At 43.6% G+C, this 16051-nt stretch overlaps 1 protein-coding gene across 2 annotated transcripts in view; it reads left to right on the top strand.

Annotated features, from left to right (window-relative positions):
• The window catches only part of gcgra (glucagon receptor a), a 50413-nt gene that overhangs the window by 25789 nt on the left and 8573 nt on the right, over positions 1-16051 (top strand). The window contains exons 2-9 of one of the 2 annotated variants that reach the window (XM_057346921.1): positions 12301-12450; positions 13513-13609; positions 13695-13802; positions 14537-14640; positions 14733-14839; positions 14990-15134; positions 15409-15568; positions 15700-15760. In XM_057346921.1, the coding sequence (XP_057202904.1) occupies positions 12397-12450; positions 13513-13609; positions 13695-13802; positions 14537-14640; positions 14733-14839; positions 14990-15134; positions 15409-15568; positions 15700-15760 (836 nt within the window). In that variant the 5' untranslated portion in view covers positions 12301-12396. Of the gene's footprint in view, positions 1-12300; positions 12451-13512; positions 13610-13694; positions 13803-14536; positions 14641-14732; positions 14840-14989; positions 15159-15408; positions 15569-15699; positions 15761-16051 lie in introns of both variants that reach the window. The other variant, XM_057346920.1, reaches the window with a different exon arrangement.

Raw genomic sequence — 16051 nt, 5'->3', positions numbered from 1 at the left:
GTGCATATTTACAGTATATATATGTTCCCATGTCTAAACAGTCAGTGACAGGTTTTGGGAAATGCTCATTGCACTCATTTATTGACAAGTCAGCTTGCGGATCTCAAATCTTGCTCCTGGGGAGCCACTGTGCTGCATACTTTAGTGTCGGGATCCTAGCACTCGTCTGTTCTGTCATTATTGGGTGAATGTGTGTGTATGCCTCCCCAGCTGCTAATCATCAGCCCCTCATTACCCTCAGTGTTTTCACCTGGTGTCCATTAGTTTTTCCCTATGTATTCTCTACCACTCCTCACTCCCATTGTGCGATCGTTGACTCTAGTCATACCCGTACCTTGCGCTCAGATAACTAACTTCTAGTCTAGTCTAGTCTAGTCTAGTCTAGTCTAGTCTAGTCTTGTCCTAGATTCTAGTTTCTGTCTTGTCGTGTGTATGCGTACTGTTGGATGTTGGATTACCTTTTCCTCTACCTGGGCCTCTTCACCCCAAGCTCTTCAAGGATTGTTCACCGCCCTCAGTCCCACGCTCAGTCGACCACGCCGGCTAGAACGGGTCCTGGATTACGGTTCCGGCTGTGTCTACCGACGACTGATTGCCGGTTCAGCCCACGGAGGTACTCGGAACGTTGGTTGCCTACTCTGCCCTCGCCTTCATCCTCGGGGGGTTCTTTGCCTACCTTCCCTCTTCGCTGGGATAGTCTATGACTTTCTGCTGCCGTCGCCCTGCACCTCTGCTGGCGCTGCCGTACGCTGGGTTTTCCCAGTTGGCTTCTTAGCCAGCTAAGACATCTTGGGTCCTCGGCTGATCCTGTCTGTGTGGACTTTTCCAGTGCAGAGCCTGGTGTTTGACTCTAATAAAACCCTTGTTTCACCCCGCAACTGAATCTGTGTGTTTCTGCCTCGTGACACTTTAGTTCCAACCCTGCTCCAACACACCTGTCTGTAATTTTCAAATAACCCTGAACTTTATTAGATGGTTCAGGTGTGTTTGATTGGGGTTGGTGCTGAACTCTGCAGGACAGTAGCTAGGAGAAGAATTGAAGACCCCTGCCCCACAGACCCTACACAGCTGAGATTAATCCTATACATTTCCTGTAACATTTATCTTCATTTCATTGTGTTTTTTAAACATAACATCTTTTTTCAGACTGTAGCAATCATACATACAGTTTAGTTGTCCACTATATTCTTGCAAATCTGTACAAATTCACAGTATGAGCGAGTTGCAGCAGGAGGATGAATCAGTGTCATGCCCTCCATAGATTCATAGATGAAAACAGCAGCAGTCAGTGAGTATCTCTACACTGGAGGCACAGATTTGCTAAAGTTTAGACGTGCAGAGTGTGATGTGATGTGATGGCGCTGGCACTCTCTGACATTTCCTACCGCGTTCCACAATGAAATGCAGCTGAGCCAACATGCTGGTTCTTGACACCAGCATCTCTGAACACTCTGTGTGCTCCTAATCACACTACGAATCCTAAAGCTCATATCTGCAACGCAGCAGGACCGAGAGCTCTACTTGTTCTCTTACCCTGAGGTTTAAATGACGAGGTGGTAAAAGGCCATCAAAAGGGATAGTTCACCTTAAAATAAAAATTCAGTCACCATCTATTCAGGCTTATGCGATTCAAAACCTGTATTCTGTGAGACGCAAAAGAAGATATTTTGAGAAATGTGTTTATACAGTGGAAGTCAAAGGGGGGCAATATTGTTTGCTTACCAACATTCTTCAAAATATCTTCTTTTGCAATGCAATGTTTGGAATGACAGTAAGAAACCATCCACACGGAGACGCTTAGCTGTATACATAAAGATTTTGTATCGTATCGGCGTTTCGTCCACACGGATCCAGCGTTTTGGGAGCCTGAAACCGTTATTTTCCAGAGCCTGGGTTCCAGAGTGGATGAACCTGAAAAGTTTTTGTGTGTACAGCCGATCCGTATATTTTTTGAAACGATGATGTCATCACCCCAGCGCGCAAAGTTTATGCACATGCTCCAAGTCTTCTTCTCCGTTTTTAGTGTATCTCTGTGGCAGAATTACAGCGCCACCTACTGATTTGGTGTTTATACTACATCGTTTTGAGTCGGTTTTGCGGTTTCCGTGAAAAGGAAAAAACAGATTGGATAGGGAAAGCCCTGGCTTCGTGTGGTTGTGGCCTAAATGAACCAACTTGAACCAGCTAAGACCAGACAACCAGTATAGACTGTTTGTTTGTTTTTCCGCTGGGTTGACTCTCAAATAAACAATTTTAATAAATAGGGGCTATTGGTGCTATTTTAAAACTTTGTATATTTCCTTCACAAAATAAATGTCAGTCCATTTCCGAGCAGCTGTGGCCAGGTCAAATAAGAATGCCAGCGGTGCGATTATATACTCCGTAGGCATACAGTATTTATCAGGATGTGCATATGAGTGTCCACACTCTTCCCTCTCTCTGCACTCTTCAGAGGGAAATATAGTAGCCGTGCATTGTGCTTTTTATTCTGAGAGGTTTGTTTTCTCTCTCATGTCAGTCAGTGCTGCTGTTTCGCACTATGACAGAATAAAAGCAGGTCCTTAAATACAAACTGTCGATGGTTGTCGTGTGGCACTTGTGATTTATGAGTGAATGCTCAATGTGATGCTGTTTTGTTTGCTTAAGAGGTGTCCACGGTCTCCTCTGTAATTATGTTTTATACTCAATTTGGCACATGTTGAGTATTGAAAATGCTTTGAAAATTATGCTGAAAGGGAAATATAGACTGATTTTTGAGGTCCGTTGAATGAGAACATATTTACCACTCAGTTACACTCATGTACTTAAATGATTGTTTTTATAAGGAATTTTTTTAAATAAATAAATAAATATATATATATATATATGTATTCAAAATTGACTCTAGAAAACATTTAGTTATGTTTAATCATATACAATCTGATTCAAACAGTATGCTTTTGTTCCTATATCTACATACTGTATCCTACCTACATCAACAACGTTTTGCTAACAGTAGTAAGTGAATGATCACATTAGAAGAACAGTACTGTACTGTATTTTAATTGCAAGTAGCGTGCTAAAGTGGTTCAATCAGAGGAAATGATTAATCATTTATCGTCTTTAATATATCGGCATGCTTGTATTATCAGGCCGATACGATATTATAAAAAATTACCATTTATCGACTGATACTGATATGGCCAATAATATATCGTGCATCCCTTATAAAATTTGTTTCCTGTCCCCGACAGCTCAAATTATTAATCATTATTTGTAGCTCACTGTTGTGAATCATGGTAAGCAAAATACTGTTAAAATGTAATTTTACAAAATTTTATACAAATCAGATTTGTCACATATTTTTGAAATACGGTTAAAAAACGGCAAATTACAGAAAAGACTGCAAATTTACAAGAAAAACAGAGGAAACAACTGTTATTTTACGGAATATTTCTGTCGACCCAGCTGGCAGAAAAAAAGGGACTTTTTTACAGTGAAACTGAAGACAGTTTTGAACACTGGATTTTTATAATAGCTATTTGCTCAATAACTGACAGCAAAAAAATATTTGACACATTTTTTATGTGTCAAATATTGTAATATGATTTTTATATCATTTAAGATATTATTCATGTCACGCTTCTCAGGTAAGGTGAGACAAGGAGAGAGGACCCAGACGCAGACAGCGGGTAAGGGGGTTAAACAAGGCTAATAAACCACACAAAACAAAAACCCACAAGGGGGAAAACAAGGTTATAATAAGAACAAAGACTAACTACACTAAACAAGACTAAAAATTAACAACATATTACACAGGACTAAGCTACACTTAACAGGACAAGACCTCACCCACACGAAACACGACAGAGTACAACATAACAGTACAATGATCCGACACCAGACAGAGAACACAGGGGCATTAAATAGAGGGACAAATCAAAGGGGAACAGATGTGGGGCATGAACTAATAAACAACCAATAACGAGAGATACAAAAGGGCGGGAACACAGACAAGGACCGGAGAGAGTATCGAAGGCCGACAGGGTCAAAATGACTCTCTCCACACATAACAAGGGATCCTGCCGTGATTCTACCACAAGATCAAGAAAGACATGACACGACGAGGCAGAATCACGACAGAACCCCCGCCTTAAGGAGCGATATCCTGACGCTCCAAAAGGCACAAACAAGACAAGACAATGACAAAAACCATAATACAAGACATGACAAAAACATGATACATAAAAAACCAAACACTGACATGGCGCCGGCTGGAATGCCGGCTGGACAGTACATAGCGCCGGCTGGATGGCAGGCTGGACAGTACATGGTGCCGGCTAGATGGCCGGCTGGACAGTACATGGCGCCGGCTGGATGGCCGGCTAGACGGTACATGGCGCTGGCTGGATGGCCGGCTAGACAACATGGTGCCGGCTGGAAGGCCGGCTGGACAGGACATGGCACCGGCTCGACGGCCGGCTCGACTGTACATGGCGCCGGCTGGATGGCCGGCTGGACAGGACATGGCGCCGGCTGGATGGCCGGCTGGGAGACCAGCTATCACCGGCTGGGCAGGCCTGGATGTCGACATGACAGGACAGGATGTCGGCGGCTGGGCAGTGCTCTCTGGCAGCTGGGCAGCATCTCCGACGGCTGGGCAGCGCTCTCTGGCAGCTGGGCAGCAAACAAGGACAAAACAACACACAAACAGAGTCGACTCGACAGGCCTGGGCACCAGCTGGGAGGCCGGCAGGGATCTGCAGCGGGAACAGGACACCGGCGGCCTCAACCCTGGAGGGGAATCCGACGACCTCAACCCTGGAAGGGAGCCCGGCGGTCTCGATCCTGGACGGGGTTCCGGCAGTCTCGACCCCGGAAGGGAGTCCGGCGGTCCCGACTCTGGACTGGAGCCCGGCGGCCTCTACCCTCCAAGGGAGTCCGGCGGATTCAACCCTGGAAGGGAGTCCGGCGGCATCGACCCCTCCCGCTGAGATCCCTCTGTCTGCTGGGTCCAAAATGGTCGGATCATTCTGTCACGCTTCTCGGGTAAGGTGAGACAAGGAGAGAGGACCCAGACGCAGACAGCGGGTAAGGGGGTTAAACAAGGCTTTTTAATAAATAATAAAACACACAAAACAAAAACCCACGAGGGGGAAAACAAGGGTATAATAAGAACAAAGACTAACTACACTAAACAAGACTAAAAATAACATTAAAAACATATTACACAGGACTAAGCTACACTTAACAGGACACGACCTCACCCACACGAAACACGACAGAGTACAACATAACAGTACAATGATCCGACACCAGACAGAGAACACAGGGGCATTAAATAGAGGGACAAATCAAAGGGGAACAGGTGTGGGGCATGAACTAATAAACAACCAATAACGAGAGATACAAAAGGGCGGGAACACAGACAAGGACCGGAGAGAGTATCGAAGGCTGACAGGGTCAAAATGACTCTCTCCACACATAACAAGGGATCCTGCCGTGATTCTACCACAAGATCAAGAAAGACATGACATGACGAGGCAGAATCACGACAATTCAATCATTGTTTTGTTATTATTATTGAAAAAAAATTAAGCATACATATTATTGGTTTGTTTCTGAACTCACTGGCCTATTCGTCCTTACATAAAACTTATATGACATTAAGTCTTCATTTGTCTCATTTAAGGGATAGTTCATCCAAAAATCAAAATTCTGTCATCATTTACTCAACCTCTTGACATTTCAAGCCTATATGAGTTTTTTTCTTTTGCAAAACACAAAAGAAGATATTTTGAAGAGTGTTGGTAAGAGAAAACCCTTGGTTCCCATTGACTTGCATTGGAAGAGAAGAAATAGGAATAGAAGTCAATGGGGACCAACGGTTTTTGGCTACCAGCATTCTTCAAAATATCTTCTTTTGTTATTTCCAGAAGAAAGAAAGTCATACAGGTTTAAGATGACAAGAGGGTGAGTAAATGATGTCAGAATTTTAACTTTTGGGCGAACTATCCCTTTAACCCTGTTAAAAGAGATTTACATGCTGACAGTCATTGTGAGAATGAACAACTGGGGTGGAATTAATGTCCTGTGGACTGTGGGCATAATGCTCACATGTTGATAATTGTTTGGTTGTCTTTGTATAATATCTCATGACCTGGGGCCATTGAGCCCACCCGTCATTATTTTACCCTCTAAACTGTGTGTGGCCAACGGGTTTCGTCTCATTAGGTCAAATCGCCGCTGTACACCATGTTACCTTTAATGGTCAAATGTAGCCAAAAAGAAAGTTGTATCTATAGACGGTTTCATCCTAACAACATAAACAAACGTTACTGCGCATGCACACTTTTGTGACCCCAACTGAACTTCTGGTGCACATTCACAAACAATACGGTGCCTGTAGATTATTTCTGATAACAATCAAAAGAAACCGAGAAGAACCGTTACTTGGCTAAACTTGTCTCTCCAATATTTTGAATTTAGACTGTGATACCAAGCTCAACCGCTAGATGTCAATGTACCACACGGTTTCTTTAAATGCGACCGAACTACAGGACCCATACAACAAATTGTTTATTTAATAAAATGAACATACAACAAAATTCAACAAATCATTTATTTAATAAAATGATTATACAGTAAAATAATAATATAAATTAATATTAACATAAAATATAAATAGTTATATTATTAGACACTAGCCAAACACAAACCGTAAGTTACGTAACTGGGGGTCAGTCGCGTGTGCGTCCGATGAAACGGTCTATAGGTAAGCTTGAGAAATATCCACTTGTCTGGGTTAGAGGTCAAGGGCAACATTACCCCATCTCCCGTGCCGACCACCCCTGCCAACCTCCTACTGTTTTAATAACTGCATTCCAGCTGGCACGTTGAGGTGAGGTCTTAGTCACGCAGAGCGTGGACTTCTCCCTTTCAACAACGGACTTCCCCTGGGCGTCTCGGCAGCGAGCTACAGATCTAAAAGAGCAAATTTCTCACAGTTGCGAGCATGTCTCGCAGCTGTGTCCTTGGGTGTGACAGACTCATCCCTGAGTCAGATGGGCACGACACCTGCGTCACATGCTTGGGGCTCAAGCTGGCTGAGGCAGGATTTGTCGATCTGGCATATTCTGTGTGTGAGAACATGGGGATTAAGGTGTTGCGGTCACGGCTGGCTACGTTCTTTGTGAGCACTGCCGCCACCCCGTCGGCTTCCCAGGCGAGTTCGACTGCCGCTTCAGCGAGGTTGACCGCTTCTGCGAGCAGCAGGGGTGATTTGGGGGTACCTATGGATGTCGCTCCGTCAGCTTCGGTTTCGCGGACCACACATACCCCAGGACGCTCACCTGGCTCGTCCCCGATGGGCGGCGGTGGACTGTCCCATAGCGGGCAGACTCAACTGAGGGATGAAGACAAACTCTCTGTCATAGCATCGGACAGCTACCTCCTGGCATCAGATGCTGAAGACCTTTCGGAGCTCCCGCCCCCGGGCGGTCGAGCTCAAGATGAGGTTGACGCTGAGATGTCATGCCATGCTTGCCCGCGCAGCCTGGACTCTTGGTTTCTGGAGACCAAAATGGCCCCGGTGCCATTTTCCCCGGAAGTCCTCTCGGCGCGTTCCCGGCTAGCGGGCTCAGGTGCTGTTACTTCCCTGGATGGTGGGGAGGCATCCCCCAGGTGGAGTGTGCAGTCGCGGTGCATCTGTGCATCTGTGGACAGCTGCCACCTGGAGGGGTCAGCCTAGACTTCCTTCCAAAGCTTGTAAGCTTTCAATGCTTACAATGCTGCGGGACAGGCTGCTTCCGCCCTCCACACTATGGCGGTCTTTCAGGTCTTTCAGGCAAAAACCCTGAGAGACCTGGATGATGGGAAGGCCGACCCAACTAGCATGAGCGAGTTACGCACGGCTACTGTGTTACGCAATCCTTCGGCATGGATGCCTTAGCACACAGCTGGCCGCGGGACAAGCGGAAGTACACCTTCCTCCCTAGTGAGCCTCCTTGCACAGGACCTGTGCAAGGTCAGGGAAGAGGGACATCGAGCACTGCTAGTTGCTCCTTACTGGCCCAACCAGACTTGGTTCTCAGACCTGGTGGCTCTGACGATAGTTCCCCCCTGGCCGATTCTCCTGACGAAGGACCTTCTGTCGCAGGGGAAGGGCACAGTGTGGCACCCCAAGCCAGGCCTCTGGAATCTCAATGTCTAGCCCCTGGATGGGATGAGGAGACCTTGAGTGGCTTGCCGTCGGTGAACCTGTGACCTCTGTCCCCCCTATTCGGGCTTGTGCAATTTAGTCACATGTTGTTCTCCCCCACTGTTGAGACCATGTTGGTGTCTCCACATGTAACCTCCCCTTGTGGTAGGATGTGGCCTCCGTAGCACTCTCTTCAACGAGGAGAGCAGTGTTTCCCCAGCGTTCCTTATGGCGCCGGGTGGCGTCTTGCTAATAGAGACAAACGCCACCGTCCGTGATGACCATCGGTACGAGCCTCTGGTATGCTACTAGTACTGATCCCACTGGAAGATTACGTCTCGCAGTAGCGCTCACTTGTGACTCGCTTGTCCAGTCAGTGTTGCTCCGCTGAAGGTCGTGATACGGCTCAGCGCCGTGGCGTGTAAACATAGGTCCCCAGTCTGTCTCTCAACACAACATCGAGAGACCGACTGAAGGGGAACGTCTCGGTTACGACTGTAACCTCCGTTCCCTGATGGTGGGAACGAGACGTTGTGTCTTCATGCCACAATGCTTCGCCGACCCGCTGCAGCAACCGGGAGTGCCTCTCAGGCTCCTCAGCCGAAAAGATGAGTGAATGGCCGCCGCCATCTTCCCCTTATACCCGTATACACGGGGCGGGGACTGGCGTGCGTGTGCCATTCGCCAAGCCCATTGGCGTTTTAAAATTCCTCTCGGAGATGATAGGTTCTCAAGATCAAACCCCAGTCTGTCTCTCAACACAACATCTCGTTCCCTCCATCAGGGAACGGAGTTTACAGTCGTATCCGAGACGTTCACTATACTGGTTGACTGGCTTTTGTTTTAATTTGTATTTTTGCCCCCAAGAGATTTGAAGAACATTTATATGCATTAATATTCATTCAGTTTTCCATGCTGTGGTGTTCCGTGACAGTGCTATTATCAGAGAAAAGAAAAAGCTGCAAAGGGGACCAGACATTACACCACAAGTCAAAAGTCTGAGGGCTGTGTTGACTGACTGCTTTTATATATGGGCTGCACATTACATCATAATGCATGACCTTGATGTCCTTGGTCAATTAATTTAGTTAATAAATACACAGTTATTCCACGCCTGAGCAACTGCCCATAAATACAATGACTCTAGGCTCTGTCTTTGTCTGTCTGGGTTTTACAGTTCACTTCCTCACACTGGAAAAGTTTTTAGAGTGCCCTGTTGTTTATGTTTATTTGAAAGTTTCAATAGCTGTATATCATGCAGCAATGATCTCAGCCAGATAAATAAGGCTCAAATGTATTGGAATACAGTGTAGACTGGTGGTCAGTTGATCTGGGTTTTTATTATCAGTGGCTAATGGTTGCAGATATGTAGATTTCATCTGATGCTTTTTTATTGCACATATTGTTTCACCACAGAATACAGGACTCATTTTTTTTGCAATGCTCACCACATACGTGTCTTTTTGTGTCTGTCAGGAAAAAATAGATTTTTTGTTTAGATAGATTTTTTTATCAAACACAATTTAATACAACAAACATTTTAATGTTTTTAAATGGCCAAAATTGCTGGAAGCTAGAAACTTAATTACACCTTTAACTTTGAACTTTTAAAGGTGTCATGAATTGGCCTTTTTTATTGTTTTATACTGTTGTCTGAGGTCTACTTATGACCTTCGTGTAGTTTTTACATTCAAAAACATCAAAATCAATAAGTAATAGGATTAAGAATAGGAAAAAAATAAATGCTCTGTTTAAATGGGCGTCACGCATTGAAGACTTGGAAGTAAACGCCCACTGTTTGCTTAGTAAACTTAGTTGGAGCCTTCTGTGAATTTGGTTAGACATATAACGTTATGTCCTGATAATTTGTAACCTATCAAGTGATCTCTAACAAAGCAATAGTGACGCATCGTACAGATATTTTTACTCACATCAGATTGCTGCTCCATTCCTGTCGGATCCAATATTGACGGCACAGCACTGCTTTTTAATCTAGTCTCTCTGCAAATCCAGCTTCGACCTGGGCCTTGTTCACAAAGGAATCTGTGTTGAAATGAAGTGAACAAACGCTCAATGTTTTACCCACGTGAGCAGGAACGATTCTGTCGGAATCCGAAGGAAGGTTATGCAGAGACTGTGTTCTTCCACAACCAGGCACTGCACAATATTTTGCGATCTTTAACGGCATGTTTATTGCTTGCTCCCTCTATCTGGTTTTGCGCCACTTGTGTTACTTCAGTACTGTGATGAGCGAACCAGTGGGAGGGGCTACAGAAGTAGTCGTTGATATTCTTCTGTGGAGGCGGTTTTCAACTGATCAATGACAGGTGCATTCCAGGACCTGGCGTTTGCTGGGCCTGGTGTCAATAATAGTTGTCATTTCAGCAACAAGAGCGTTTTCAGTTCTGACACTTACAGGATGTTCGATTGAATATGATTCCCTCTTATATAACAAAAGTTCGGGTAAAAATTGATGTCTTAATTCATGACACCATTAATGCATCTCTGTCCAACTGGATCTTGAAGCCAAACATATTGTTGTGCAGTTCTCTTAATGTGTTCATTGCCCTTTGATATAGTGTTGAAACTCATTTCTGATTGATCTTCTTTGATTGTCGATAGTGACTGTTGTGTCTTCTCTCACTCTCTCTCACTGTCTAGCTCATCTAGTTCTTGTGTGCTGCTATTATTGAAAAGACCATTATCATCCTTTTACCGTAAATACACTCATGATCTTCCTACATTTTTAAGATTGATTTAGGATGAAAGAACATGTCAATGAATTGCATATGCAGTAAGTCCGGGATGTAAACGAAGAAAATAAACTACATTGGATTTAACGTTTTCTGAGAATTCGGCACGTGTTTATCATCGCTACTGTAACAACATTAAGTTATTACATTTAAATTTTAAATAGTCATGTACTTTGACTATCATGCTTTCTCTGACCTGGCTGCAGACTGGAACAGAATGGAATTTGAAACGTTTTAGCCAAAAATGTTTCCATGGTAAAGGTGTTTTTTGCAGAAACGTTTCAGATTTCGTTTTGTTCTCCGACTACGGCTGAAGTGAGATGTGCATCAATGAGCAGGTGAGTGACACACAGACAAATCACTGCTGCTTAACTGTCTACTATATACCTACATACACATCTGCTCTTCAACCACTCTAACTAGATTGATAACAAACCCAAAAAGCTAACTTTGGGCCAGGCGCGTGTGCCCAATGAAATCGCCACTAGGGTACAATAAATGTCGAATGTCACGTGACCAAACTGGAAAACAGGTCTTGTTACATCTGCTTGTCTGAGAAAGTGTAAAAAGCGATATCTAACAGCGATATCTATGGAATTTTGAGATATCTGGATATGTGATGGACATCGATTTTGTTCACATTTGATAGCTCCTTTATAGACATTTAAAACAAAGCACATACAGAAGATCTGTAATGGATGCGATGAGAGCTGTTTCTGCATGTGACAGTTGGCATAAAGCCTATTGCAGTGCATTGTGGGATTGCTGTCTACATAGGCTACTTATAGGTTGGGACAGAATCTATTTCTCTTTCTATTTCTAAGAATCTGCCATCTTTATCATCTCTCTCTCTCATACACACACGCACACACACACACACACACACACATTTGTGCTCTGTTCTATTATAACATCTCTCAAAACAACATGAGTAATTGCACTGGACGTGTTGTGCACGAGAGTTATTTCAGCAATAGACTGGGCAATGGCGACAATAGGGTCAACAGTGTTTGACCTTCATTTGCCCAGAGGCCGTTGTGCTGTAGATCTTTCCAAAGGGGAATAATGAGCCTGTTGTTTTATTCAGATCACTAGTTCATGTCCTAATTGGGTTGTAGTTCCTTGTGTGCTATCCTGATTGCATGCATTCAGTAAATAACATAACAAGCTTATGCTGCCAATGAGCCAAACACAACTCATTATTTTTCAATATGGTGTTTGCAAGCTCTAATCAACAAGATGCAACATCACCATCAACAATGTCACATCAGGGCATTCAGGTTCACAGTTTTGTCTTGGAAGGTTGACAACCCATATCATTGTGCTTAGAGGAATAATAATGTATTTTTCTCCGTGTCTTTACTTTAGGCAGTGTGGGGACAGCTGAAGGCTTCCTATGAGGTCCCTTTGACATCTTTTCGGCCCCTCGGCTCCTCCCAGTGGCACCAGCAGCAGGAATAAGGGATGTCACAAGTATTTCTTCTTCTGAGCCTGCTCAGTTTCTCATCTTGCATCCAGGTCAGACTTTCCTTCATTCTGAACTTCTCTTATTCTTTAAGTCTGGAGTGTAGATAAATGCTTGTTTGGCATCAGACAGGTTTACTGATGGAGCCAAGCAGGAGTCCAGAGTCCAGCATTCAGTAGCCAATGTTCTGCAAGAGGTTTTCCATATTCTTAATAGGCTCCAGCATTCATTTGAAGTAAAAAACAACAACTTTTTGATAATTAGAGACCAAGACAAAAGTGTGAAAGAGAGAGGTACACAACTGTATGGTAATGTCTTTCATGAGTCATTGAACTACATATCCCATGATGCATTTTGAATGACATCAATGTAAATAAAAAAGCAAGCATTGCCAGGTAATAGCTAGCTAGTCATACTGAAGGTCTGGGAACTTTGGCCGCTTTCTTTGGTCAAGGCCCGCCCAAGAGGCCATATGACTGACAGGTAAAGCAACCAATCACGTTTCGTTTTGTGCCTCGTCATGTTTAGAGGCGTGGAAAGTCCCCGCAGTAACAGACCGTTGTACATTCACGAACAGCAACAACGCTGTTTATGACTTTTAAGAATTAAGTGTTTAGTCGATCGTGATGAATTCTTATAGCAACCGATGTAAACACAACAGTTTACTACTTCGATCAGATGGGTTCGTACGTGTTGCCAGGCGGAACGTTAAAGAACGCAACACACACGTCTCCCGGAAATCCTGCAAAATTCAACCAGTCAGATGACGACTTCGAACATGCTGAAGTGTTTCCAAGAAAGTGTGCCTTATGCATCAGACGTTCAGCCAACGGTCCGTGGGCGTGACGTCTAAGGCTAAGTCTATTAATAGCCAATGCTGCTGAACAACAAGGACAGGATTCAAACCCACACCTGCAGAACAGAAAGGATTAACAGTCCAACAACTCAGCGTCTCGGCCACATCATCATATCACATACCAAACAAAATCTCACTACTGTATATGTATTACCTTAATGTAAATTAAACCAGCTTGCCAGATTTCAGGGCCAACCCTTTGAGAACCTTTGGATAACACCCAGAACCTTTCTGTTTCATTTTAAATCATATCTTACAGGTGTCATCCGCTGAATCCTTCAAAAACGTGATGGCAAAATGGATGATGTACCGAGATGAATGTTTTCGAAATATAAGCAGCGAATCCCCACTGACAGGTGAGTGGGGTCATGTCACACACAGATCCCGCCCAGAATAGGAAATAGGAGACTTACTGTCTAAACTTTCATGGTTGCTTTCCAGGTGTTGTGTGCAACAGCACGTTTGATAAGTTCGCCTGCTGGCCCGATGGGCTGCCCAATACCACAGTGGGTGTGGCTTGCCCTTGGTACCTGCCCTGGCACAGTGAGGGTGAGATTGACTTAAATATTGATTTAAATATAAATCTAACAAAACCTGTTAATGTGTCTGGGTCATATTACACTCCAACATCAAGTACAAACATCTATAATTTTTTATTGGAAATGAAGTTAGTTTAAGCCTATTTTTGCATTAGGCACATTAAAGTGATAGTTCACCCAAAAATGAACATTCTGTCATCATTTATTCACCCTCTTGTCATTTCAAAACTGTATGAGTTTCTTTCTTCTGCAGAACACAAAATAAGATGTTTTTGATGAATGTCGGTTACCGAACAGTGGTGGTTCCCATTGACTTGCATTGGTCTTGTGCCCGTACAAATGATGTGAATGGGTACCAACATTCTTCAAAATATCGTCGTTTGTGTTTTTCAGAAAAAAGAAAGTCATACAGGTTTAAAATGACAAGAGGGTGAATAAATGATCACAGAATTTTCATTTGTGGGTGAACTATCGCTTTAATGCAGTCATGACTGTAATTGAAAAAAATGAAAAGATTATTGAAATTGTGATTTTTTTAAATGGACATATGTATTTAAATTGTTATTAAAAAAGAAAAAAACATAAACATGTTAAATGTAAATGAAACATTAAGGTAATGATTATTTGAGAAAAATATATATTTTGCGGGTGAAATATGGCCAGCATGAGATATGTGAGAGATACAGTATGTATAAAAAAGCTAATGTATAGTTTCTTCTTACTATTGTCATGTGCGTGTGTCAGTCCGACATGGGCTGGTGTATCTGGAGTGTGATGCAGAAGGACAGTGGAGTAAACAGAGAAATGCCAGTGAATGTGTGTCACGTGACCCCAGCCAAATCAACATGGTACATGATACAAAGAGCTATAAAACACGTTTTGAAACGTTATCCGTCTCATGAGAACACCACGTCAGCTGTGTGTCTGTGTGTTTTTGTAGCAACACTACGGACGGATTCTCAGTCAATTTCGGACAATGTACACCGTCGGATATTCTCTGTCTCTCGGGGCTTTGGTGCTGGCGTTGGGTATCCTGGTGGCCTTTAGGTAACATTTAACTTGGAATCGTATTCCTTTTGTATAGATTGTAAATTGAAAACGTGCTTCGCGTCTCTTTTTGGATCTGTGGATCTGTTTGTGTCATCTTTGTACATAATGTTTGTTGGTTTCTAATTGATCGCACTTTGATCCTCTCAGGAAACTGCACTGCATGAGAAACAACGTCCACATGAACCTCTTTGCCTCCTTCATCCTGCGAGCCTCTTCTATTCTCATCAAGGATGCCATGTTGGAAAGACCTGACACCTTCCATGTTGCTCAGGACATCACCGCTGAGCTGGAGGTGGAGTGGCTGGTTGAAAACGAGGTCCAATAACCTGCTGTCTACATTTTGAATGGGCTTTATTTATAACATCATCATCCTCATATATAGTCGTGTACCCCTTAAGAAAAAAATCACAGATGATTACATGAAAATAACTCCAAGAATATGTCTTGGAATCCACACTGGATGGATGTGGGTTAAATACCTAACCATCCATACTTTAAATAGAGATGGCAGGTTACATTTTTCTGGAGCTTTCAGTGATTCAACATCACTTGCCCTTGTGTTTCAGACGGCCGTTGGCTGCAGGGTTGCCATGGTAATGATGCAATACAGCATCTTGGCTAACAGCTATTGGCTGCTGGTAGAGGGAATCTATCTGCACAGCCTTCTGGTGGTCACGGTCTTAACAGAGAGGAATTACTTCGGCATCTACCTGTGTATTGGCTGGGGTGAGGGCTTCAAGTTTCTCAGCTTATATGCTTTGAACACATTAACAAGGTTTAAGAGTTTTGTCCAAACAGAGCGTGACAGATGGCCTACGCTCCGCATCACAAGCTCTCTCTCTCTCTCTTTCTCACAGGAGCACCCTTGATATTCGTGTTGCCGTGGGTTATCGTCAAGTACTTGTACGAGAATGAAGAGTAAGTTCTACCCACCAATATACATTAACACCACGGGTCTAAAGCCACGTGGGATGAGTGTGTTCACGGCATGTGTTCGGTAGCACTGACGAAAGCCAGTAGTCATGAAGTCTGTGTGTTTTTGCCTTTGCAAGTTGGCAATGTGAAGCACTTTGTCACTGTTCCATTTGTTTTAAACAAAGCAAATGCATAATATGTGAACGCGAGTTACCTTTAGCTGAAAAAATTCTGTGCGAAGACTCTGATGCTATCCAGATGTATGTTATTTTATGACACATGCATCTGTACTTT

The sequence above is a fragment of the Triplophysa rosa genome, linkage group LG11 (genome assembly GCF_024868665.1).
Source record: "Triplophysa rosa linkage group LG11, Trosa_1v2, whole genome shotgun sequence".
NCBI classification, from domain to species: Eukaryota; Metazoa; Chordata; class Actinopteri; order Cypriniformes; family Nemacheilidae; genus Triplophysa; species Triplophysa rosa.
Note: the sequence above shows the minus strand (reverse complement) of the source record. Positions and strands in the feature narration are given on the sequence as shown.